Source organism: Marmota monax, unplaced genomic scaffold, assembly GCF_021218885.2.
Source record: "Marmota monax isolate L192 unplaced genomic scaffold, Marmota_monax_Labrador192_F-V1.1 WCK01_AAM20220418_F8-fsc00038, whole genome shotgun sequence".
Classification (NCBI taxonomy): Eukaryota; Metazoa; Chordata; class Mammalia; order Rodentia; family Sciuridae; genus Marmota; species Marmota monax.
Window position 1 is genome coordinate 5,656,898 of NW_026692498.1, and position 25,065 is coordinate 5,681,962.

The 25,065-nt window shown below is 57.6% G+C and overlaps 1 protein-coding gene across 2 annotated transcripts; it reads right to left on the reverse strand.

Annotated features, from left to right (window-relative positions):
- Positions 1 to 1,917: 1,917 nt before the first annotated feature.
- On the reverse strand, positions 1,918 to 20,631 carry Grk2 (G protein-coupled receptor kinase 2). 2 transcript variants are annotated; one of them, XM_046445112.2, is made up of 21 exons: positions 20,430 to 20,631; positions 10,717 to 10,793; positions 8,834 to 8,907; positions 8,642 to 8,743; positions 8,450 to 8,524; positions 8,237 to 8,298; positions 7,577 to 7,628; positions 7,293 to 7,384; positions 6,897 to 6,996; positions 6,737 to 6,815; positions 6,525 to 6,655; positions 6,229 to 6,323; positions 6,052 to 6,159; positions 5,793 to 5,859; positions 5,408 to 5,508; positions 4,307 to 4,373; positions 4,134 to 4,229; positions 3,718 to 3,880; positions 3,447 to 3,583; positions 3,253 to 3,363; positions 1,918 to 3,185 (listed from the first exon to the last, which is right to left on the reverse strand). In XM_046445112.2, the coding sequence occupies exons 1-21, from the start codon at positions 20,540 to 20,542 to the stop codon at positions 3,021 to 3,023; spliced, it is 2,067 nt and encodes a 688-aa protein (XP_046301068.1). In that variant the 5' UTR covers positions 20,543 to 20,631; the 3' UTR covers positions 1,918 to 3,020. The 2 variants fall into 2 exon arrangements, with proteins under 2 accessions (XP_046301068.1, XP_046301067.1); XM_046445111.2 differs by having other exon boundaries at positions 3,253 to 3,366; positions 20,430 to 20,630.
- Between the last annotated feature and the right edge of the window lie 4,434 nt (positions 20,632 to 25,065).

A 25,065-nucleotide genomic window follows, 5' to 3' on the forward strand; every position in this document is an offset into this window, starting at 1 on the left:
CAGCAGTTGCCTCTACATGGGCCAGCTGAGCCTAAATAAAGCCCCTTATAAAGACCTGGGCGAATGTGTGAAGGCCACCACACCTCGGACTGGACCCACCGACGCTGGGAGGCGGGCCCTAGGGCATTGGAGTTAAGGATGGAAGTATGACACTACGCAGGAAGTAAGGGGACGCAGGTCCACATGGCGTCAGAGCCTTCTTGGTGGAGGACAGTCCTCAGTGAATGCTACCACCACAGTGGGCAGTTTTGCAAAGGATGCACTTTTGGAGGCCAGGAGAAGAAGGGTTTCGAAACAGCCATCACCTCCACCCACACTGAAACTGTGGTGCAGGTCTTAGCTCAGTACTGCCCTTAGATCTGGGAGGCTGGGCCTGGGGTCTCTGGTCCTGGTTTTGTTGGGCGATGAGGCTGCAGCCCGGGCTTCCCAAGGCTAAACCTATGGTCTTGGTTTTCCTTTTTGTAAAAGGACTAGACAGTGTGATAGAGAAGGGCTAATGGCTATTTAGCTCTTACTCAAAGGCGGCCTCATGTTGGAGTGTCTGGGCTTGGAGCCTGTAGTCTTGAACACAGTTCCCCACCAGCCCTTACTTCTGCATTGCCCCTCCACTCTTCCAGGTCCCTTCTCACCCACCAACTCTCAAGTCAGGCTTCTCCCTGGGCAAGAACTTGTCTTCCCTCATCATTACCCTGAAGCCACCTTTGGGATATCTTTGGCCATGTGTCCCATTAGAATGTGCAAAACCAAATCCAGTCACATTTCCTCTCTTCCTTTCAGGCCAGCTCTGCTGTGGTGTCCTGCCTCGGAATGGTGCTTCCCTGTGTTCCATCTCAGAGTCCCACCCCTCTCATCCCCAAGCCCAGCAAATTCCTGCTGGGCCAGTGTTCTTCCATCTGGCCTTTCTCATCTCTTCCTCTGCCCCTACCATCAAGAGGACGTCTTGGACAGAAGCAGTGACCTGCGCCTGCCTCCTGCCCTTGGCTTCTGTTGCTGTCTTGACGCAGTGGCCAGCCATTTGTTTTAGAGTCAGCCTGGTCAGAGCCTTCAGGGATTCCCCTCCCTGCACATCTTCCCTGCAGTCACCAGGCAGCGGGGCTCCCTGTTGGGTTGAGCAGGCCTCTCAGGCCTACTTCCTTCCTTCGTGCACTGTCAACCGCGCACTGTCAACCGGAGCCACTTTTGAGTGCCTGGCCTCTCCCAGAAACATCCCACTCCCATCTGGAGGACCAGTTCAAAGGACATTTCCTCCAAGACTCCTCAGTACCCCACCCAGCCTGTGCTGCCCCAGCAGGCTTCCCCGCTCTGCAGTCATACTGTGCACGGCTTCAGCCTTTTCCAGCAGAACCCCGCGTGGACCAGGCAACACACACCTGCCTCATCACCCCAGGGCCAAGAGGCAGGGACATGGGGAAGAGGAAGCCCACTCTGGGGAGATGAGGCCTGCCGCTGGGGTGCCCTTGGACCCAGGGACCCCTACTGGGACAGTGAGGCCAGAAGGGAGTCCAAAGCCAGAGAGGGTCAAGGACCCAGAGGCCACAGCATGGCCTAGAGGGTAGAGGTGCCCCAACTGTCCCAGAGGACCGGAAACTAGCACAGTGCCTGATGTACAGGGGCTCAGTAAGGCTGAGGTGGCTCCAGTCTGCCCAAGTGTAACCCCCAAAGTGGGCTTGCCTACTTACCCGGGAAGTGGGCAGGAGGCCCCCTACTCCCAGGAGGTGGGTGAGGGCACTACATGCTGGGCCAGATGGGAGAGGGAGTGGAGTATCCCAGTCTAGCCTGGAAGAAGGCCTAGGCCTGCCCAGAGGTTGCCACAGCAGTGGAGGGGACCTGGTGCCACCAAGACCCCCCCTTCAGGTCCTAGCCTGGTAGAGGTAGAAAAGTGGTCACCAGACACGAAGAGTCTGAAACAGCGAGGAGTCAGGCACCATTTTTTATAAAAACGCATAGTATCATTTTCCACTCTAAAATCACATTCAAAAATCGGCAAAGAAACGCCCCGGGAGTGAGTAGACAAGAGGGGAGGGCGCCGACCCAGCCCCGGGGAGAAGGCGCGACACCACACATGGCAGCGCGACTGGCACAGGGGGGCATGCGGTGGGTGAGGTGGTGCCCTTGGGCAGTGGCACTGACAGGACGTGGGCTGTGGGGCTGGACAGCCAGGGCTGGGGGCACACTGACTGGCCTGGGCAGGGAGGGCTGGCCCTGGCCACAGACCTTCGCTGTGCCACCCAGCCACCCTGCTGGCCAGCTGTGGTCCCAGGAAGGTGAGGTCTCACCCAGCCTGGGGTGGGGGGCACCTGGGGCCAGACTTGACAGGTGTGGCCCAGCCCACAGGTGCCTTTCCGTGGTCCTGAGCCCAGGGTTGGCGGGAAGAGGAGGGCTGCGGGGAGCATGCTGCCAATGCCGCCCTCCACGCGGAGCCCCACAGTATCCAGGGCAGGGGGATGGGGTCATCCAGTGACATGGGGGCTTTTCCTGAACAACGGCCCAAGAGACCCAGTCACCTCAGGAGGCCTTGGGGGCCAGGGAGACAAGGGGCCTCTCCTCACCAATGGCCAGAGGGCAGGACAGCACAGGGCCCTGGCCCTCTGTTGCAGGGGGGGGCCTGTGGTGGGAAAGTTCAAGTAGTATCCCTGTGCTGTGCCCTCCCCTGGGGGGGGACGCTGGACCACCCAGCTGTGCCGTGGCAGAGCACGGCACACAGGGCCTGAGGTGGCGCAGCTCAGTGAGGCTTCATCCCTGGGGAGGGGTGGAAGGGCTGCTGGGGGCTGCTGCTCTCCCCACAGGAAGACACTGGGAGTGGGTGGCCCCAGGGGTCAGGCGGGGCTCTGGACAGTGGCTGGGTCGGTGGCAGCAGGAGCTGAGGCAAGCGGGCCCCTCCCTGGGGGCTGGGCCAGGCTGGGGCCACAGGAGATCACAATAATTACAAAATAAAACTTTTTCCGCTTTGCGGGAAAACAAATAATAAAAATTCGACAAAATAAATTAGAGGTTTATAAAAGGCGGGCGGCGGCGGCGGGTCAGAGGCCGTTGGCGCTGCCGCGCTGCACCAGCGGCACCTTGCTCAGCTCCACCACGGGCGAGCGCGGCTTGTTCTTCATCTTGGGCACCCGCTGCACCAGCTGCTGGGCTTCACGGTAGGCGTCTCGCAGCTCCTTCTTCCACTGCACCAGCTCAGGGTCGCTCTGCACACAGCGGCCGTCAGCCCCAGCCAGCAGCCCTGCCACCCACCCGCACCGGGCCCCTACTCACATCGCACTGCAGGACGAACTGTTTGCCACCGCGGATCTTGAGGAGGAGGCACTTGCGCTCCTTGATCTGTGTCTCCTCCACCGACTGGATCTCCTCCATGGTCAGCAAGCTCTGCTGCGGGGCGGCCAGGCGGTGAGGGGCAGGCCTGCAGCCACCCCCACACCTGGCACCCCAACCTCAGACCCGCTCCTTACCGGGGCCTCGCCCTCGCCCCGCCACTCCAGCCGGTTCGGGAACAGGTAGAAGTACCGCCGCTGCCACTGGGTCAGGAAGGGGTTGCCCATCTTGGACATGTAGCCATGCATGATGCAGTCCTTGCCCAGGGCGTAGTCTGACGCAAGAGACCAGAGAGGCAGGCTCAAGCCCAGATTCAGATCTCAGTGTGGCCACTTGCTGGCTGTGGCCTTGGGCGAGGTCCGCAACCCCAAGCCTGGTTCTCATTTCTACAGCAGCCGCGAGCCTCACCTTCCTCGTGGCCCAGCTGCTTGTTCTTGGCCTTCTTGCGGGCTTCCAGCCGGTCTGTCTCAGCATTGATGGTGTCAAAGACAGTTTCTGCCACCTCCTGTTGCCACCGCTCCGAGATGGTGAGGGGGAAATTGCGGTAGAGCTCCTGGTCGCTGTCCAGTAACTTCATCAAGTGCACAGGGCAGAGCCACACAGATGGACAGAAGGTGCCAGGACATCATTAGCCACAGGCCTGCCTAGGGCCTTGGCACAGGGATGGTCTGCTCTAGCCGCCACCCCCCAGGGAGGTCTAGGGAGGAGGAAGTGGGGCCCACAGCTGACAGGGCCAGCCCAGGGCCTCACAGGGACACAGAAGGGGCAAGGAGCCCACAAGGCGAGGCTGGGCCTCAAGTGTGAGGCCAGGCAAGGCCCAGTACCTTGATTCCTTTTGTGTCCTCTTCATCAAAGGAGCCAATGTCAAAGGCGTCGGCTGCATTCACCTCCCCCCGCGGGGGGATCAGTGGGGGCGGGTACTGCAGCAGAACAGGGGATGGGCTGTCAGCAAGGGAGGGGGCTGCAGGGACCCAGGCCGGCCCACACAGGCTGTTACCTTCTGTAGGAAGACCATCTGCCAATCCAGTGAGCGGAAGAAAGGACTCTCCTTCACTTCCTGAGCCCTGTGGCGACACAGAAGCCTGTCACCAGGGCTTGGCACCACCTAAGGCTAGGCCAAGCGGTCAGGCTGGACTCGGGCTTAACTCTTGATTCAGCCACTTTCTGGCTCTGTGACCCTGGACAACTTCCTTAACCCTGAGCCTGTTTCCTCATCTCTAAGATGGGAGAACAGCAGTTCCCACATCACAGGGTTGTTGAGTTTTATGTATTTTGGGGACCAGGGACTGAACCCAGGGGTGCTCTACCACTGAGTTACATCCCCAGCCCTTTTATTTACTTACTTATTTATTTATATTTTGAGACAGGGTCTTGCTAAGTTGCTGAGGCTAGCCTCACAATTGTGAGGTTCTGGACAGGGGCTATGGCTCAGCGGTAGAGCGCTCACCTGGCACGTTTGAGGCGCTGGATTCAATCCTTAGCACCACGTAAAAATAAATAAATAAAATAAAGGTATTGTGTCCAGCTATAACTAAAAAAAATATTTAAAAAAAATGAGGTTCCTACCTTAGCCTTCTGAGTAGCTGCACACATGCTACTATGCCTAGCTTATTTTTTTTATATATATATTTTAATACCTTTATTTCACTTATTTATTTTTATGTGGTGCTGAGGATCAAACCCAGGGTCTCGCATGTGTGAGGTGAGCGCTGTACCACTGAGCCACAGACCCAGCCCTAGCTTATTGTTTTAATATGGGTAATTTAGTAACACGCTGCCCAGCACTTCGTAAAAAGCTGCTTTTACCTCCTCATCACCTTGGGTACAAGGGCCCCTCTGGAAGCTGGGCCCTGGTTGGCTCCTGGTTGGCACCAGCAGCTCCAGCCCGGGCAGCCCTTCCACCCTGAGGATATTGGATAGTGATGGCTCTGAACCTACTTGTGAGCTCCTCAAAGGAGGCTGGGACCTTGGAGGGGGCTCCGTCCATCGTGGGACACAGTCCTCAACCTTAGGGGGCCAGTCAGAGGCCTGGGCAGACTGGTGAGCAGCCCATAAGAGACCCAACACAGCTGCATGCCCGCGTAGCCAGGGCACTCACCCCCGGCCCAGGCAACCCAGCCTCCGGTCGACATCCCTCTGCAGCAGACCCTCCAGCAGGGAGCGGAGTTCAGGGGAGAAGGAGTCGGGAAGTTCCACGGCCTTTAGGGAGAAGCAGGACACCGAGAGGCTGAGGAAGTGCCCTAAGCCCATCACAACTCTTGGTGGGGAGGGTTAGAGCTTCCTAACTGGCCCCCTGCAAGTGTGAGCTGTGACAATATGGAGAAGGCGAGACCCTCCAGACAAGAGATCTGCCTCCCAGCAGCAGTGAGGGAACCAGAGGCCTGAGTTCTCTACTGGTCAGTGGGAACCACCATCGTGAAACCTAGCACCCACCCAAGACCCCAGCAACCCTGCTGTCCCACACTGGGACCCCTCTGGCTCACCATTGTCAATGTCATACGGTCAATTTCGTGCTTGTCTTTGGTCTTGTGCTGCCGAAAAGGGCTGTGCCTAAGGGAGAGAGGTCAAAGACCAAAGTCAAAGGATAAGAACAGAGAAAATGACACGTGAATGACCCTCATCCAGAGTCAGAGGTGGTGCCACCCTAACACCCAGGCAGTGGTGGGCCCCATTCCCCTGCTTCCTGCCTGGACAGGGGAAGTCTCCAGGCCCGTCCCACTGCCCGCCCTGGGGCCCGCTCACCCCCGCAGCAGCTTGAAGAGCATGCAGCCCAGGGAGAACCAGTCAGCACTGCTGTCGTAGGCCACGCCCTTCTGCAGGACCTCGGGGGCCATGTACCCGTGGGTGCCCCTGTGGGAGCAAGGAGGCCATGAGTGGGCAGGTGGGGTGCGGGGAGGCAGGGGCTGGCCGGGCACTCACACGCTGGCATGGGGCTTCTTCTTGGAGAAGTCGCAGGCCAGGCCCAGGTCTGAGATGCGCACGTGGCCATGTTCGTCCAGAAGGATGTTGGCCGGCTGTGGAGGAAGCCCAGTGAGCGGCTGCCCGCCTATCTCCACTTGAGAGAATCTGGGTGCTGGAGACAAGGCCCAGGTGGGGTCTTCCCCTCCCTTCCCTAGTCCCAAGCTGACCAGGAAGTGGCCGCATGGGACGAGAGGTGGGGGTCTGAGGGGAGGAGATGGGCCAGGAACCAGGTGTGCTGGGGGCGGGCACCTCACCTTCAGGTCCCGGTAGACGACGAAGCGGTTGTGCATATGCTCCAGGCCTAGGATGATCTCAGCCGCATAGAAGCGCATGTCGGCCTCAGAGAAAACCCCATGCTGGGACAGGTGGTAGTGCAGATCCCCGCCTGCGGGAGGCAACCGTGGAGTGGCACTCAGCTGGCTGCCCCAGCAGGACCGGGGGCCCCTGGTGCCGGCCCTACACTCACCATTCATGAGATCCAGGATGAAGCTGAGCTTGTCCGGCGTGTGGAACGCATACGACATGCAGACAATGAAGGGGCAGTCCTACGAGGGAGGGGCGGTCAGCAGAGGCTGCATGTGGCTGCTGGCCCGCTGCTCCCGGGCCCACCGGGCGCCCATGCTCACCCCAGTGCTGACGAGAGAAAGCATGATGCGCTCGTTCAGGGCCAGGGTCTCCCCCTGCTTCATCTTGATGCGCTTCTTGTCCAGACACTTCATGGCGTACCTGGGCAGGGTTGAGAGGGAGGGACGGCTGTGGCCTCGGGGGACTTATGGGAAAGCGTGTGACAAAATCAGAACTTCAGAGAGCACAGAAGGTGCTGGAAGGTCAGAAGCTCTGAGGAGCCTGTAGGAGGTGACAGCCAAAGCAAGATGGGGAGGAGGGGACAGCATGTGGCCGGCTGAGACTGCCCATGCAGGGGCACTGGTCCCCCTCACAGCTCTTCCCCAGGATGCCCAGGCTGCCCAGGTGTCCCTGCCCTCTCAGGCATTTGCCAAATGCCAACTGAGCAGGGTGCTCACATCTTGCCCGTGTCTGCTTTCCGGCACCCGTAGACCTCACCGAAGCCCCCGCGCCCGATGATGCGATGCACACTGAAGTCGTTCATGGTCAGCTGCAGGGTGGCAACAGCTGGGTCACTGCAGGCTGCCTGGGCTACATGCTCTCTTGCCCCCAGCTTCCCCCACTGGGATGCCAGCTCTGAGCCCCAGAGCCACCACTCTAGGGGCAGAGGGGCAACCCCCCCTGGCTTCCCGCCCCGCCCGTGGCCCGGCTCTGGCCCTCCACGCCCACCAGCTCCACTCACGTGGATGTTCAGCTCCACGTTCTTCCACTGGCAGAATCGTGTGAACTTATCGCTGTAAAGAGAAGTGTCCAGGCTCAGGTAAGCCTCAGAGAGTGGGCAGGATGAGGCTGGCATGAGCCAGTCCACCCCACTGATGCTCCCTGGGGTCCGAGAAGCTCAGAGAGGAGGACACTCAGTCTAACCCAGACTTCCTGCCACCACATCCACCACTAGGCTCGTCGTATTGCTGCTTACATACCTCCAGTGACACAGAGCTCATTCCCTGTGAAGCCACCCACCCCCTGCTGAACAGCTGTGACCCTAACAATGCTGCTACTTATATCTACCTGCAATGTCTACGACACCCTGCCAACCGCCGAGCGGTCATGAAGGGCAGGGTGCGTTCTGTGTTCAGGACCCTGAGGCTCCTCAGGCCAGGCGGGCCTGGCAGGGTGCTGTGCAGACGGGGAGGCAAGGTGCACGGGGGTGGAGGTGGGGGGCGGGGGGTGAGGTATCAGGGACAGACTTTGAGGAGCCTGGTGCTGAGAGGGCAGGGGGAAGGAGATGACTGGGAGCCCGCCTGACCTCCACGAGTCTCTGCAGTGGGACAGTGACAGGCCCAGCACCTGCCCCCTTGGGGCCTTCTGTTCCTTCCTCCCCATTATCAGGCCCTGCACTCACCTCTCGATAAATTTCTGGAACACGTCTCCTCGGAGGTTGTGACAAATCTCCTCGATGTATGGCTGCAGAGGGAGCTGGAAGTGGGTGACTGGGCCCTAAGGCAGTGGCTGCCCAGGCCCCGCCCCTAGTTGCCCAGGCTTCTGGACCTGGGGCTGTCCCAGAAGACCCTGGCGGGGTCGGATGGGGCCAGCAGAACATGAGCCCAGCACGCACCTGGAAGAGATCCGGAGGCACCTGCTTCTTCACCAGGTGGCCCTGGACATGCTCAGTGGCACTCTTCGAGAAGGGCTGGGGGGGACAGAGGTAGCCGTGAGTCCTCCCCAGGGCCTTTCCTTCCCTTTCGCTCCCCAACGGCTCAGGCAGCACAGGGCCGGCTGGGGAGACAGGAGCTGGGGGGCCACTCACGTGCGAGCAAGCCAGCAACTCCTTCATGATGTAGGCGTCGAAGATCTCCCGGCTCCGGGCCACGCGTTCCTCCTCCGTCTCCAGCTTCTCATATTTCTTGATCTGGAGGGCACAGGGCACAGATGCCAGGTGGCGCACAAATGTGGAGCAGGGCCTAGCCGACCGCCTTCCCTGGGCCAGGCCCCACCTCACCTCCTCGTAGAACTCCACCAGGGGCTTGGCCTCCTCCAGGTGGTTCAGGCAGAAGTCTCGGAAGAGCAGGTACCCTGAAAGAGACCAAGCTGGGTCACCCTGAGCCACGTCTCCTCCCGGGTCTTCCTGTCACTGTGGAAGAAGTAGATTTTGGGCTCCCTGGGCAGAACCGGCCAAGGTAGCAGCAGAGGTCATTTCTCCCAGGGTGGGCAATGTGGCCGCTAAGGCTGCGGCCAACCTGAAGTTTCTTGGCTTCTAGGCTGGGCCCTGTGCTCTGTCCTTCCCAGAACCTGCCTCTTCAGGAGCTGGCGGGAAGTGGCAGTACATGGTACCGCAGAGGAGGGTGCCAGGAACACCAGGTACCCAAGCCTTGTGACCCCTCTGAGAGGCTACACCACCCACCGGTGGGCCAGGCAGGTGCAGTAGGATTCTATCCGGGCCTCCAGGATAGTGGGATTCTATCTGGGCCAAGTCAGGCTGGAGCAGGTGGCTCTGAGGGAGGCCCCTTTCCCTTCCCCTGCCTGCTCCACACATGGCTGACTTTCATAGCAGCCCTGGTAGGGAGGGCATGTGCAGATGAGGAAACTGAGGCTCTGAGGCTCAGGGAGGTCTGTCAGACATATGGCATTTGGCAGAGGCATGAGCAGGGAACTCTGGGCTCCTCAACCCAGTGACTGGTTCCCAGGAAGGTGGGTTGGAGGGTGAGGCTTCAGGGCAGGAGCATGGAAGTGTAAGGTGAGCTTTAAGAAGGGCCCCCAGCAGGCCCTGGACGGGGCACCTTCACCCCCTGCCTGGGAGTAAGGTTGAGGCCTGGCCCCAGAGCAGCTGTGGGAGGACGAGGCAGAGCTCAGGGCACTCCTGTTCCTTCCTTGGCCTCCAGCTGATAGGTGACAACACTTGAGCTGGTGGCTTCCCATACCTCTCTGGGGGCACCGCCCTGGTAATGTCAATGCCTCAATTGCCTGGACACCTCTGCCTGAGCTTGCAGCTGTCCTTTCTTAATGTAGTGCCTTTGAGTAACATGGACACCATCTCCATCCATCCCTGTCAGTCCTGGGCAGTGGGGCTCATGAGTCCCATTACCCAGATGAGGAGAGGTTCAGAGAGGTGAAGCAAGTTTCCCAAGGTTACTCAGCATAGGCTTGGGACCCAAACTGTGTGCTTCCTGGCACACACTGACTCTTCAAGACTGACCTCTACTGCCTGATCCTGCCAGGCCACTCCCAGATCCTGTTCACGGGAAGGCTGGGAAGGCCAAGAAGGCAAGGCCAAAGCTCAGCCCAGTGGGGCTACAGCTGCTCCCCTGAGGACTGTCCCAAGCCTGCCCTCTGGGCCAGTGGGGCAGACTCAAGAAACTTCCAAGACAAGAGGCACCAGGCACCAGGAAGAAGGATGGGACCCCCAACACCCCCGCTAGCCACAGAGGCAGGTTGCTCAGAGGGCCCTTGGGGGCGGGGCAGGGCCAACCACAGCTGGGCAGGCGCCACAGGAAGGGCCCCGCCTCTTCCTGTCAGTTCTACCAACGGCCCAGAGCAGCTGTGGCTGGGCCAAGGGGAAGCTGCAACTCTCAAAAACAAAAACCCCAAAGGAGGAACTAGCCTGGCAGCCCTGGAAGACCACTGGGCACTGTCCCCTCCCCATCACGGGGCTCCCTGGGCTGACAGCCAGGGGCTGGCATGCACAAGGGTGGCAGCTCCATGGGGAGTAGCCCCTGCAGCCACCTTGCCCTGAGTGGATGGGTGGCCAACCCGCCAGGTAGAGGGGAGCACAGCCCAGTCAGTTGCGGGGGTGGCAGGAAATCAACATCAGGGTCCTCCCTGGGGGCCTGGGCAGCTGGACAGGGTGGGAAGCCCCCGAGCTGGCACAGCCACGGCTGCACTCACCCAGCTTCTGGGAGAAGATCTTCTCGAAGGTCACCTCTCCCCGGTCCTCCAGGTACTTCTGCATAACGCTGCGGATGCTGTGGGGCAGAGGGGGCGCAAAACAGGGGGCGCAGCTCAGCGGGGCTGCAGGCCCTTCCCTATCCTGCCCAGAGTCTGAGTAGAGCCACTGATGGTGGGAGGTGGCTGCCCCGATGGCCTACTCACTTATCCTGACCACAGGCCACAGGAGATGGACCCGTGCCTCCCCCGCTCGGAAGCCCACCACCTGCAGAAGCAGCACTGGCTTTGAGAATCTGGCCACACTGCAGCAGCCAGGGTTTGTCCACTGGCTGATGAACAGATACACAAAATGGGCCCGTCCATCACCCACACGATGGCCTATTACTCGGCTACAAAGGGAAGTGAAGCACTCTCACACCTGGCATGGCTGAACCCTGCGGATTATGTCTCAGGAAAGACAACGGTCCTAAAAGGCCAGGTTGCATGACTCCATGCATGTGACTCTCTAGAACAGGGCAAGCGACAGGGCAGGCCCTCCGATGGGCACAGGGTCTCCTTTCGAGGTGATGGAGGCAGTCTGGTCTTATAGGGGTGGGGGCTGTACAACACAGTGGACCACAGCACCATACAGTCTAAAGGACAAACTTTGTACTGTATGGATTGTGTCTCGACTTAATAAATAGTTCAGGGGAAAAAAAAAAAAGAAAACACAAGCCTCAATAGCCCACAAGAGTTGGTCAAATCGTGACACAGATGTGGGGCTTCCTGCTAAGGGCTGTAGGTAAGGGTCTAGCCACTGTGGGCCTGAAACCAACCCCCACCTTAACACTGAGCAAGGCCTGGGGAAGCCACACCAGGCTACTCTCCAAGCTCCAGATGCCACCTTGCTCTCCCCTCTCCTCTCTTCTAGGCCATTTGCAGCTCAGCTCTGCCAGCCTGTCCCAACATGGGTGACTGGTGAGGAACTGCCAGCCAAAGGACAGACAAGCAAGACCCACAGGGCAGGGGGAGGCATAGCAAAGGACAGAGGGAGGTCAGGTCCTTGGGTGCTGGGAAGACTCAGCCAGGGCACAGACCCTACGGGACCACCATGGGAGGAAGCCCAGACAGATGACAGACAGGAAGGAGGGGACTGGAGCTGCCAGGTGGCAGGAGGAGAGTTTGCTAGCCTGTTCCATGAATGGGGCTTCCAGGCCTTGGGCCCAGGGCTCTGCAAGAACGTGGCTTCAGCCCGGGTGCCTGTAATCCCAGCAATTCGGGAGGCTAAGGCAGGAAGATCTCAAGTTCAAGGCCAGCCTCAGCAACTTAGCAAGACCCTGTCTCAAAATAAAACATATAGGGCTGGGGACATAGCTCAGTTGGTGGAGTGCTTGCTTCGTGCACAAGGCCCTGGGTTCAATCCCCAGCACCACATAAACAAATAAGTAAATAAATAGACTAAAACACACAAAGGGCTAGGGATGCGGCTCAGTGGTTCAGCACCCCTGCGTTCAATCCCTGGTACCAAAAAAACTTTAAAAAGAATGTGGGTCCAGTTATGGCAGTAGGACCCAAGGCCTGCTGCCTCCAGCCCTCCTTAGGAGGGAGGAGACACCCCTAATCACAAGCCCACAAAGATGTCGTAAGTATAACCCTCACCTGCCCCCAATCTCACAGGCTAGAAGATCCATGACCTCTCAAAGCTGCCTCTGACAGGAAGTAGGGCCCTGATGACAAGGACAGGCCTGACAACCCTGTGTTTCTGTTTTGAGACTCTTTTGGAACAGACCCTGTCTAGCAAGGAAGGAAGAGCTGTCAACCCAGGGCCAGGTACCCCAGCACCCCCACACTGCCTCCTCGAAGGACATTCTCTGAAAACCAGCAGAGTGTCTGGAGCCAGCATGCACCCCACATCCACGAGGGCACACCCTCCCCTCCTGCAGGCCACACATCAGTTCGTATCACCATATGATACGCACCACCCATGTGGGACATGCTCCCCCCACCTTGTGGAACTCACGTGGACCCAGGAGACCAGGACAGAAGCCAAGTCTCACAGGGTCTCACATAGCGCAGGAGCTTGGCAAGTGTCAAACTGAGACTCAGCTCCCTGCTCTGGGGCTGCAGAGGACACCTAAGCTGGGAGACCCTGGGTGCAGTTGGAAGGTGTCAAGGCCCGAGACCTGACAGCAGGACATGGGCATGGAGCCCAGGAACCTGTGAGGCCTGTGCCTGGATCTCACCTGGAAAGTGATCCAGGAAGGCAGGACCCTTCCCAACCCCTGGCTCAGCTCAAGGCCTCTGCTTCTGCACCTGGTTCTTGTATTCTGGGACATTTTGGACCACAGGGAAGAAGATGAGGAAAAGCAATAAAGAAGGAAAAAAAAATCACAAAATGTCAGTCTCCCATGGCAGTGGAGGGTCAGGTGAGATGTACAGACAGGTAGGTGCAGACGACAGGCCAAGCAATTCCAGCTGCCAGGGGGACCCCACCAGGAGCTGGGCATGGCCCTGAGATGGGGAAATGGGGACTCCCTGGGAAGCCCTGAAGAAGCCCCAGAATGTCTTCCTGGGAACCAGCACAACTAATGCCAGCTTGGCCCAGGGAATGCCCACCCAGGAGCCAGGAAGTAGCCACCACCATTTCCTGCCATGTGGCTCAGAGAGGCCACAGTAGACACACAAAGGCCCCCCATGGGGAGCGTGTGGGTAAGAGCCCTGCCTGCAACAGCCAGGGGGGCCTGCCAGGCAGGGCCTTCTCTCTCCCAGGGGCTCTGCTGTCGCCCAGGCCCAGAGCACCGCAAGAGCAGGACCCCAGGCTCAAAAGTGGCCCCCTCAGAAGCCACGCCTGAGCATGGCTACAGCATTCCTCCCAGCCCACAGCACTTCATTTTCTTCCTTAAAAAGAAAAAAGTCTTTTTAAAATAAAATAAACAGCCCCCCCAAACCAAACACAAGGTCAGGCCTGAGCAGAGTCCTTGAAGGCTGGGCCCCCAAAGTGGCAATTTTAGGGTTTCCCGTTCATCCCTAGGGGGTTGGTGGCCAAGGAAACAGGCAGGCTAGAAACACGCGTCACGGGGGTAAGCCCCTGCTGGTGTGGCAAGTACGGCTGCATGGAAGGCAGGGTGGCCTCCTGAGTTGGTCACCTTCCTCCCAGCACCTGCGGCCTAACGCTCGCAGGGTGAGAGGCAATGTGCCCAGAGAGGAATCCCTGTCTTTAACCAACCCCATATTCAGGGGTGCGTGGCCCCCAAGATCCACTCCAGACCACCAAGAGAACAAAAGGTGCCGGGCACGGTAGCGCACACCTATAATCCCAGCAGCTCGGGAGGCGGAGGCAGGAGGATCACAAATTCAAAGCCAGCCTCAGAAACTTAGTGAGGCCCTAAGCAACTTAGTGAGACCTGGTCTCAAAATAAAAAAATAAAAAGGGCTTGGGCTGGGGATGTGGCTCAAGCGGTAGTGCCCTCGCCTGGCATGCGTGCGGCCCGGGTTCGATCCTCAGCACCACATACAAACAAAGATGTTGTGTCCGCTGAGAACTAAAAAATAAATATTAAAAAAAAATTCTAAAAAAAAAAAGGGCTGGGGATGTGGCTTGGTGGTTAAGCACCCCTAGGTTCAATTCCCAGTACCAAAAAAAGGGGGAGAGAGGGGGAGAGAGAGAGAGAGAGAACAAAATGTCTGTACACTCTCAGACCAGAGGGCCCTAAGCTTTCTGTTCCCTTTGGGGCAGGGTATCAGGGGTCCCTGTGCTCTGGGAACCGGGTGGTGCCAAGGCCTAGGTTCCAAATGGTTCACCCCACCTCCTTCCTGGGAGGCCTACGACTAGTTTCCTCATTTGCAAAATGAGGCTGTGAGGGCAACGCTGCATGACCCTCAAGCTGCCAGGAGGACACAGCAGAGGAGACACTCCTGAGGTGCCTGGCCCTCTGCTCTGGTGTCAGCTCATGTCCCACCTCCTGGCCATGGGAGAGAGCTACCCAGGCCCCACTCCCTGGCACCACAGCTCACTACCAGGCTGCTGCTCCTTGTATTAAGACACTCGCTGGTCTTCTTGTTCAGGTCTAAATTCCACATTTGCCATGTGCTCAGAGGAAGGGACCAGTGGCCAGGCAAGCTCCTAGTGCTGGCTCTGGCCAGGCTGGGCCCAAGGGTAGGACCTGATGTGAAAACAGGGGCTGCCACTCCTCTCAACCTCAGAGCTCCGAGCGCCCCCCTCGATGCAGCTAAGGGCCCAGTGGGCAAGTCTGATGCCTCCCTCTCAAAGAATCTAGGGCACCTTGGCATAAAGGTGCCCAGGAGGCAGTCCAGCCACGGCGGAGAGCTGCTCACTCCCCAATCCTGGCACCCCCTGAAGTTAAGGTGCTCACATGGCTCTGAGGGGCAGACCTGGCCTGACACTGGGACAACTTCCAGTACATTCTGACACCACATGGTTCAGAAGAGCAGGTTCCATGCTTTGTGGTGCAGTGGCTTAGCATGTTGGTCTGAGCCCTTATAGGTGGCTCCTACTCAGGGTCAGTGACAGATATGTGGACTGAAAGCGCCTGCAGGAGTCAAAGGCAAACATGCCCATTTTTTTGAAGAGGCCACAGGGCCACTGACCTAGGAGCCCACAATGAGTGTGGCAAAGAAAATATCCAAGCCCTCCCAGGGAAACACCTCTCAGGCCTTCCCACAATCTCCACAGAACTGCTGGGTGCAGGGTCTCAGGGGACCCTTCCCTGTGCCCACCTTCTGCCCTGCCAGGGTGTGTGGGGAGCAGCAATGTCCCTCCTGAGAGCACATCAGGCTGGAAGAGAGCCTTGGCAGGCAGGGGCTGTGGTCTGGTGTTCTTCGTGTGATAGTGATGCTGACATTGGGACCTGCCACGATAGGGCAAGCTGGCAAGGAGGCCCTAGGCTGGCAAGTTTGGGGCAGCCATGCTGGGAACTGCCACACTCTGGAGATGTCAGTTAACGAGTCTGTGGCTACACTTGAGGTGCTCCCCTGTGGCATTTCCAGGAAACCTGGCACTGAGGTGGCAGCAGTAGGAGGAAGTCCCCTGGGACTTCTTATTAATATGTCTCAATGACTCTCCCTGGGGCTGACAATGTCCTCAGAGTTCAAGAATGGGGCCACTACGAAATGGGAAAGACCGACCCTGATTGCCAAGTCTTAACTAGTCCATGGCCAAGGAAAGAAAATGACAGCTGGCCCTGCACATACGAGTCTGCCGTGAATGTCTACAGCAGGCCAGACTCCCAGGCTCCCTTGCAGGGATGCACAGAAAGAGCACTTTGGTGGCCTCATCCAATGTCACCAATAAGACACAAGCAGCAGCACCCTACACCTTACTGCTACGGGGAGACCAAAATCTGCCACCCTGTTAGTATGAGCCAAGAACAAACTTCCAGAGCTTCTTGCCCTGCATTGGGGGGTTGGGGGGGGGGCAGCTGTCTCTACCACAAACCCAGGACAGCTTCCAGAACCGGAGAACTGCCCCCGCCCACATTACTGCCAGAACACCCACTTCTGCGGTATCGCCACTGCCCTTTGCTGTGAGCAGCAATGCAGAGACGAGATGCTGTTCCAGAAAAAAAGCTGCAGCCAAACCCCTCACTTTCAGGATTTCATTTGAAACAGACTAGAAATAACTTGGATGTAACTCCAACCAGAGGGGAAAATGGACCTTAGGAGCCAGGGGGGAGTGGGGAGGGGCCCAGGAAGCAAGGGCAGGTATGACGGGGGCTGTGTACTCCTCAAAGACAATCACGTGCTCCTGGCTCCTGATGTTTATTCCATAATAACCTGGAAGCAACAGCCACATGGGGACAGAAGAACCCACCAGGCCCAGGGCCTCAGGGCTCAGCCCTCTGCACAGGAACCTGTGCACAGGGAGGAAACGCAGCTGCGGAGAGGAGCCCGGAGCAGGCCTGCACCTGCCCTCCCAGGAATTTACTGCTAGGGATTGACGGTGCAGTGACAGGACACACCATTCCCAGGCTGACGAAGCCCAGATCCCATGCACAGATCCCGACCTATAATGCTTACGATCCCTTCAAATGCATTTACCGAGGGAACAAGCAGGTAAGCCAGCAACTCAGTGGCAAATCTGTGCAACCCCCTGCTCTGGAAAGGAGGACAGATGGGAAAAGACTTCCCAGAGACCCATTCCTGGGAAACAGCAGCAGCTTCAAAGGCCCTGAGGGAGTGACTGCCGAAAAGATGATCTTGTTTTCAGGGGCAGGAGGGGGAAGAGCGCAGCTACTGGAGTGGAAAGTTCTAGGTAAAAGAGAAAGGCTGGCGGTGGCAGGGTTTCTGCTGGTGATGGAGAAGTGGAGGGAGGAAGGAGGGCGAAAGCCCTTCCTGCACCCCTTCCCCCACTGAGGGAGGCAGGAAGTCCTGGCTGCAAAGGGTTAACAGGAACAGGACCGAGGAGGCAGCAGAAGCAGTGGAGGAAGAGTGGCAGGGTCTGGGGACACAGGGAAGCCAGCAAGGGGTGGAGGGAGGAAGCTGAGGTGGGGGAGGGACCAGGAAATAGCCAAGGCAACGAGGCTGCAAGAGGCACAGGCTCCCACGTGCTGCTGCTGGGACTGCCCCTGTCACCAGGGAGGACAGGGGTACCTCCTGGGACCGCCCAGGCAGGGCTCCTCAGCCAGGAGCCCAGAGATTAATTACATGAGGCCTCAGTGGTCATATTAAGCAAATGACGATAATTACAAGACTGCTGTGGCTGCGGCGGCGGCTGCTGCGGAGAGACAGCAGCTCCTTTGGGGTGAAGTCAGACCACAGACCTGAAAGCTGGAGGGGGCGGGGAGGTCATCAGCGAAGGACAGCCCTCTCATTTTACTGAGGCAGAAACTGAGGCAGGCCTGGCCAGGACGAGGGACCTGCCGGGACCACATGAGCTGGTGCTGCAGCAGGATGAGGAGCCAGGTCTCCTGCCTTCCAGCTACACAACAAGGTCAGGAAGCGGGTCTGCTTCCTCAGATTCTGTGGGTGACAGAAGGGGAGGTCCCTGTGCCAAGTCAAAGTGGCACCATGCCCAACTGCTCCAGTTCCCCAGCCCTGGGAAATCAGGGCTGTGATGCCAACCCCAGCTCCCAACCAACCCACGAGACCAGGCACCAGCCATAGAAGTTGCCCAGCTAGGACCACCCCCAAGGTGGGAACGACTACCGAAGTCACCCTGGCACGGGAACACGTGTGGCCTCTCCCTGACTCTGACCGCGTGGATGTTGGGAAGACAGGACCCTGCGTCCGATGGGACCCTTGGCATGGAGCTGCCATTTCTACACACTAGTTTTGCCAAAGCAGCCTGGCTCTCCATTTTAGCCAGTGGGAAGGAGGCAGGGCCTCGTGAACTGTGACAGCTGCCAGCACCAGCGGCTGTACTGCTGCTTCCAGATCATCACCCCAGACCCACAGCTCCCCAGACAAGGGGTGCCATCAGCCCATCCCATGAACTGTGGACAAGAGCAACAGTGAACAGAGGTGGGTGGCAGGGGAAAGCCAATCCCAGGTCTCCTTTGTGACCAGCACAAGTCTCTGCCTCGCTCTGGGCCACAAGGGCTTTTACTATTTAATGGGGAGAAAACCATCCACGGGGCTGCTTCCCACAGCTGCAGAAAGGATAAAACGCAGGGAGAAGCACTTTGGAAACACACAGAAGTACCGGGCAGATGTAAGACAGTCACAATCGCCACGAGGGCAGGAGGTATGTGACCAAAGACGGTGCAACGCCATTGCCAAGAGTGGCCTGCTTTCCAGTGCAGAAGGCTTGGCCACTGCATGGCAGCGCTCGGCCCTTGCCTGGCCTTAGCACTAAGCATGTTCAGGATATAGCTGGAGATTCCAGGCTATTTGCTCAATGTCATGTAGCCGATGGTGACCAATATGAGATCCTGGATTCCTGCCTCTCCCTGAAAGCTCACAGCCTGCCTCATTTCTTCTGCTCAGCACTAAGAGACATCACTCGGTCTTGATATTTCTTGAGTAATTACTACAAGCAAGGCTTGGCCTTACAACTTTACAGGTTGCTTTTTGGATCAACTGAGATAGCAGATGTCAAAATAAATAATGAATTATTATAATTTCCATTCTTACTTCTATCATATCATCACTACGTTGGACAGAAAGCGCATATGGAAAGAGGAAGGGCTTGTTTCTCAGGGTTCTAGCACACCTGCAGAGCCAACCCAAGGCGGGGCAGTCAGGAGTGGTGCATTCTGGGGAGAGGTTACACAAATGCAGAGAGTTCCAGAAAAGGCCTCGCCTCACACTTTGCAGAACCCCGACCTGCAGGAGGGTCTGGAAGCTGTGGCCTCCAAGGAGAGCCATTCAGTGCCCTGGAGGTGAAGTGCATTTCCTCCCTCCTGGCTTTGTCATTTCTGAACTCATTTTTGTCCTAACTGTCGCTGCTCCCTCGATGGCCCCAGCTGACAGGCTGGTTCCTGTTTTGAGAAATCTGATTGCGAACGTCTTAGAAAAAAAAAAAGAAAGGGCCCCAACGGCCTTTTCAAAACGCAGACTAATTTTCCTCTCCCAGGCCTGGTATTCAGTCAATCTGAAACCCAAAGACAGGCATGGAAGAAGGGGAGGGGGAGAGACCCAAGCAGGGTACCCCCTGCAGCTGCCAGCCCTGCCTCAAAGGCTGAGGACACAGTCACTGCTCTTATTTCACACATACACATTTCACAGATGTGAAAACAGACCCAGAAGTGGGAAGGGTCTTGTTTGAAGTTCCATGATAAGACCACAGCCGCTGGAACAGAACCAAATCCCCAGCAGGCAACTCTCAGGCATGAGCAAGGAACTGCTGGGACTGTCCTCCACCCCTCACAGGGGACGGTGGGGGGTGGGCACATCTGCTCTCACAGAGGCAGGGCATCCAGGCCCCAGCTCAGACCGAGTAGTGGACAAAGTGTAGAGCTAGAAGCTGGAAGCCCTGGTGTAGCCGTGGCTACCTTGGATTACCTGGGTGAAGCCAGGCAGATCACTTATTTCTGGGGCTTCAGTTTCCCCACCTGTTCCATAGCACAACACCACACCTGTCCAGCCCACCTCCTGGGCTGCTGTGTGGCTCAAACAATGGGAGAACACTCTATCCACTATAAAATGCGGGACAAGCCCAGGCTACATCCTGTAGGCTTCTGCGACGACATCCTTAACAGTTTAAAGTTTGATACCAGGTGCGATGAATCGGTTGTCCTATAGAGGTGGCAGCCACGGGCCAGTTGCCGCAGGTGTGCTGGGACATCACCTGGTCAGTGGTACCCGTAGGGCACCATGTGCAGGGGAGAGGGTGAAGCGGGAGCTCCCCACCTGAGCGCAGCCCCCCTGGGATGAGGCACCCGCACACCATGGTACCCACCACCTCGGCGCCCTGAAAGCACTCCCAAGCCCAGCCCAGGCGGGGACCCCAGCAGACTCGCTCCCCCGGCCGCAAATCTCCCACAAGCGTGGACCGGAGGGCAGCGGATGGGGCAGTGGAAACCTCGAGGGGCGCGGGTCAGCGGTGCGGTCGGAGAGAGGGGTGAGCGGAGGCAGGCCGGGGAAGGGTGGAGGGCAGCGCCGGGGCCTGGGGGAGGCCGGGGCATTGCTGACAGCGAGCAGGCGGCGGCGAGAGGCACAGGAAGCCGCGGGGCGGCCCTGGAGCGGGCGCCCGGCTCCGGCGCGCGGGGCCTGGGGCTGCGGGGGCCGAGGGGCGCGCGGGGCGCGGGGCTGCGAGGGTCGCGGCGCGGCCTCACCTGGGCTCGGGCAGCAGGATCTTCTTGCTGGCGCGCGCGGCCGGCGTGGCCTTGCTCTTCTCCATGGCCATCAGGTAGCTCACGTCGGCCAGCACCGCCTCCAGGTCGGCCATCTTGGCGGCGGCGGCGCTGCTCCTCCCGCCGCCGCCGCTCGCTCGGCTCCCGCTCTCTCGGCGCGCTCGGCCCGCCCGGCCCGGCCGCGTTCCTCGGCCCCGGAGCCGCCCGCCGCCCGCCGCCCGCGGCCCCGCTTGCCGCCGCTCACAGGCGGCGCCGCCCCATGGCGCCGGCTCGGGCCCGGCCGCGGCTTGCGCTCCGCTCCCGCCGGGACTGCAGTCGGGGCGCCGCCGCCCGCGCCCCGGAGCCGCCGCCGCCTCCGGCCCCGCCTGCCGCGCACAGCGCCAGCGAGCCGGCGAGGGGCCGGGCCGGGCGGGCGGCGGCGCGGGCGGGCGGCGCCCTCTGGAGGCCGCGCGCGGGCGGGCGGGCGGGCGGGGGCCGGACGCAGTCCCGCTGGCCACCTTGGGTCGCGACCGGGGCCCCAGACACCCGCCCAGACGCTGACCCTGACTACGACCTCGGACCGCATCTCCGGATCCCGGACTCCACAAGGGACCCAGCGTGGATGGCGACAAGGACCCTGGACACTGACCAAGACCCCAGACTCAGACTTCAGAACATGATCCGGAAACTTGGTTCCCAGACCCTGACTATAACACCCGATTCCCTGACCTCGGACACCACAGTCCATCCTGACACTACTTGGATAACAACCCTGACTTCAGAGAACAAACAGGACCCCAGACTGAGACCGTGGGGCCCCCCCTTAGACCTTAGGTCACAGCCCTGGGTCCACAACCAGACCTCAAGGCTGGCCCCAGGCCTGCAAAACACTCCTAACCCAAGATTTCCACCGAGACCCAGGATCCAGGCTTTAGACCATAACCTTGATTCTAGTCCTAGGCCAAACCATGAACTCCAGACCAGAATCCTAGACCCAGCAGCTAGAACTTTTAATAGGTCACCACAGGTGCACACCAGACCCAACCCTTATCCATGCTGCTCCAGATTTGATCCTGACCCTAGGAGTCCCTCTCAGGATCAAGGACCCTTGTGGACCCAGGTCTCTGGCCAGTACACTTGGCCCAGCTTCTTTCCCCACACCACCCCATCCAGAGGCTCATTCATGATAATCTCACAGCATAGGGCTCAGACCTCCCCCAGCCTTTTCCAGGAGGGGTTATAAGGTCTCATTACTCCTGGGCAAGGGGAATCCCCCTGTTTGAGAGTTCATTCAGCAGGGGAATCTGTGTATGTCAGGGCAGCAAGCAGCTCCATCTCAACATGCCTCTCTATGGAGTCCCTCTCTGCTTAAGATGGCAGGACCCCTCCTCCCAGCCCAGGACTCATAGAACTCCATTCTCATGTCAGTTCATGGGCCAGCTACCAGGTACCTTTTGCAAAGCAGGGACGCCTTCCCCATGCACTTCTGGCTGCATTCTTTGATCAGCAGAGCAAATCTGAGATGGCAAGTTCCCCTTGTCAGTGGGTGATGCCATCACCCATTCCAATACCCAAGCCAGAACCCTAGGCTTTTTTTCCTTGATTCTTCCCCCCACCTCTCCCTGCTTTACCACAGCCTCCTGTCTGGCCTTTTGAGAATCTTCTTGACCTTCCCACATGCCCATGCCATGCCCTAATGCAGGTTCTGACCAGAGATGTGGTTCCCAAATCTAGACCTGATGGAGTCACCTCCTACTTAGTACCAAGCAGCAGCTCTTCAGGCCCTCTGGGACTACTGAAAGTGGGGGGTCAAGGTTTGGATGAATGAGCCCTGCTCCCCTCTCCAGCTCAATTTGCCACCATCCTCTGCACTTGAAATTCCCTCAGTAATCATCAATTCTCACCTTTGTGCCTCTGCTATCCCTGAGCCTGGAAGACTATCTGGGTGCCTTCTTCCCTACCCAGCTCCTGCTCATCCTTTCAGATGTAACCCCTCCAGGTAGCACTTCCTGACCCCAACTATATACATCTCAATCACTACTCCTGTCACTCACTAGGCCCTGTTTCCCTAATTTAAGTTGCAACATGCAACATTGCAAGTTTTGACAGTGGGAGGTAAAGATTGATGCACATGTGTGCATCAAAATTTGAAAATGCACTGGATGTCAGAAATGTTGATGTATGGGGAGGTACACATTGTATCCCACCATAACTGATGTTCCTGAGTTTCATCTCTTCCACCATGTCCAGGACCAGACAAAGAAAGACATCAGTCAGTTTTTGATGAGTGAGTGAATGAATGAGTGAGTGACTGAGTGATCCAGGAATGATTGAATGAATGAGCCCTTGGGGCACATGGAGTTTGGAGTAGAACAGGGATGGATGACCTAGCAGTAGGTCTCTAATGTCTTGCCACTGTCCTACCCTCTTTTTTTTTTTTTTTAGTTGTCAATAGACCTTTTTATTTGTTTATATGTGGTGCTGAGAATCAAACCCAGTGCCCCCTGCATGCCAGGCCAGGCAAGCACTCTACCACTAAGCCATAACTCCAACTCCTGCCCTGACTCTTTGGGACTGAAAGTACAGCCACACACTGGCCTGGGTTTTCTGGAACAGAAGACCCCTATTTTTAAAGTTATGGCCATGTGCACAAGTTTAAGTACAGCCTGAACAATCTAGCAGACCCTGTCTCAAAAAATAAAATAAAGGGGCTGGGGATGTGGCTCAGTAGTAAAGAGTTTGCCTACCATGCATGAGGTCCTGAGTTTGATCCTCAGGACCACAAAAAATAAATCAATCAATAAAATAAAAATAAAATTTACATCTGACATTGTCCAGAAAAATATTAAAAATAAATAAACTGGGCCAGGGTTATGGCTCAGTGGTACGGTGCTTGCCTAGCATGCGTGAGGCACTGGGTTCAATCTCCAGAACCATGTAAAAATAAAAAATGAAGGTATTAAGTCCATCTACAACTAAAAAATTTTAAAAATAAATAAATAAATAAACTAAGGATATGGGGATGTAGTTCAATGGTAGAGTCCTCGCCTAGCATGAGTAAGGCAGTGGGTTTCATCCCTAGTAGAGAAGGGAAAAAAAAAATTCTGCTGCTTGATGAACTTGTCAGGCCAGAGTCTGTGTGTGGGTTCAGAAATGTCAGCCATCCAGCTCCAGAAGGCAGCCCCACCTTCCCCCCACCACCTGAAAACCCAGATTGGCCATCTCACCCATAACCTGACCCACAGCCCCAGCCAGGCCTGAGGTTGGGGCCATTCCAGAGAGCTGGTATTCAGGGCACACCTCATTGATTCCTGGAACCTGGGAAAGTGGCTCTGAGAAGCCCCAGGCTTAGGGCCCAGGGCCAGGTCCTGACCCTGGGAAGGTTGGACTGTGGGATGGTGCTGCCCTCTGGTGGTTCTGCAAAGGTCGATTGTAAACTTAACCTTTCAGGCTAGCTTGTCAGGTTTGTTGAATCTTTGGTGCCCAGATTGTGCTGGGCTGTGGCCAATATGCCTGGGGTGCAAAGAAAAGAGGAACCCCATCTCTGTCCAGCTGGCAGTCTGTTCACACATCACTATTTGGCGTCCCCACTGGGTGACTAATAGGTATTGCAAACTCAACCAGGCCCACACTGAGCTCCTGCTCCCACCACCCAGCCCTTGTCCAACCGCCTCCCCATCTCAGTCCTGGATTCTCCGTTTTCCATAATCTATTCCTCTCTCCTACAGCTTGTCTCTGGCCCCCATTTGAACACCGTCTGTCACTGGCACTATGGCTGAGCCTGTCTCTGAAACATGCCCTGCATCCTCCACTGAGCCCTGGTGAAGATGGTCTTAGTTCCTGCTACCTCTTATACCTGCCTCCTCTCTGGAATACCTGCTTCTTTTTCACAGGCCTGAACTAAACCCCCACCTCCAATGACTGTGCCTGCAGGGCCTGCAGTCTAGCCCTGCCCAGATTTCTAACTCAGCACCTTCAACCCTTCTGGTCTCCACTCTGTCTGGTCTTCCTAGAGCAAGCCAGTCCATTTGCACCTCTGGGCCTCAATTTTGCAGTCCCCTCCTCCTTCCTCCCCATATGGCAGGGTCTTGCTCATCCTGTTTGCTCATAGCCTAAAATGTTCCTACTCAGAGGGCTTTTCTTTGCTGTCCCTGTTTGTCTTGCATCTCTGACCTCCAGCAAGATGCATGGCACAGAGTTAGGGCTGCAAAGACTACAGGACTCAGTGATGGTCCAGTCTGGTGGGGAAGAAAAACCCTAAATATGTATCTTCAAATAACCTGGCAAGAGCCATATTGTAGGAGGTGAGAAGAGATCAGCGGAAAGGTGGGGGAGGACTGGGGCAAGTCTTGGACATGACATTGTAAGCATGTGAGTGTGAGGGAGGCTGGGGGTGAGGATTGGCACATGCTAAGGCCTGGAAATGCAAGTTCTCTCTTTTATTCTCCATCCTGAGCTTTTTTTTTTTTTTGGTGCTGGGGATTGAACCCAGGGCCTTGGAATTGAACCCAGGGCCTTGGACATCCTGAGCTTTGAAGAGTAGGAGAGCAGCTTGGAGGCTTCCCCAGTTGTGAGCCAGACTGACCTGGAGAAACTCCAGTCTCCTGGACAGCTCAGACACTGAAGGCCTGGCTGAGCT

Bases quoted from the DNA above. Each gene is read 5' to 3' on its own strand.
- Grk2 (XM_046445111.2), bottom strand. From the start codon at position 20,542: ATGGCCGACCTGGAGGCGGTGCTGGCCGACGTGAGCTACCTGATGGCC. The intron at 7,385-7,576 runs GTGAGTGGAGCT...GCCACCCTGCAG, and splicing joins ACGTGGAGCTGAACATCCAC to CTGACCATGAACGACTTCAG. The intron at 6,997-7,292 runs GTGAGCACCCTG...AACCCTGCCCAG, and splicing joins AAAGCAGACACGGGCAAGAT to GTACGCCATGAAGTGTCTGG.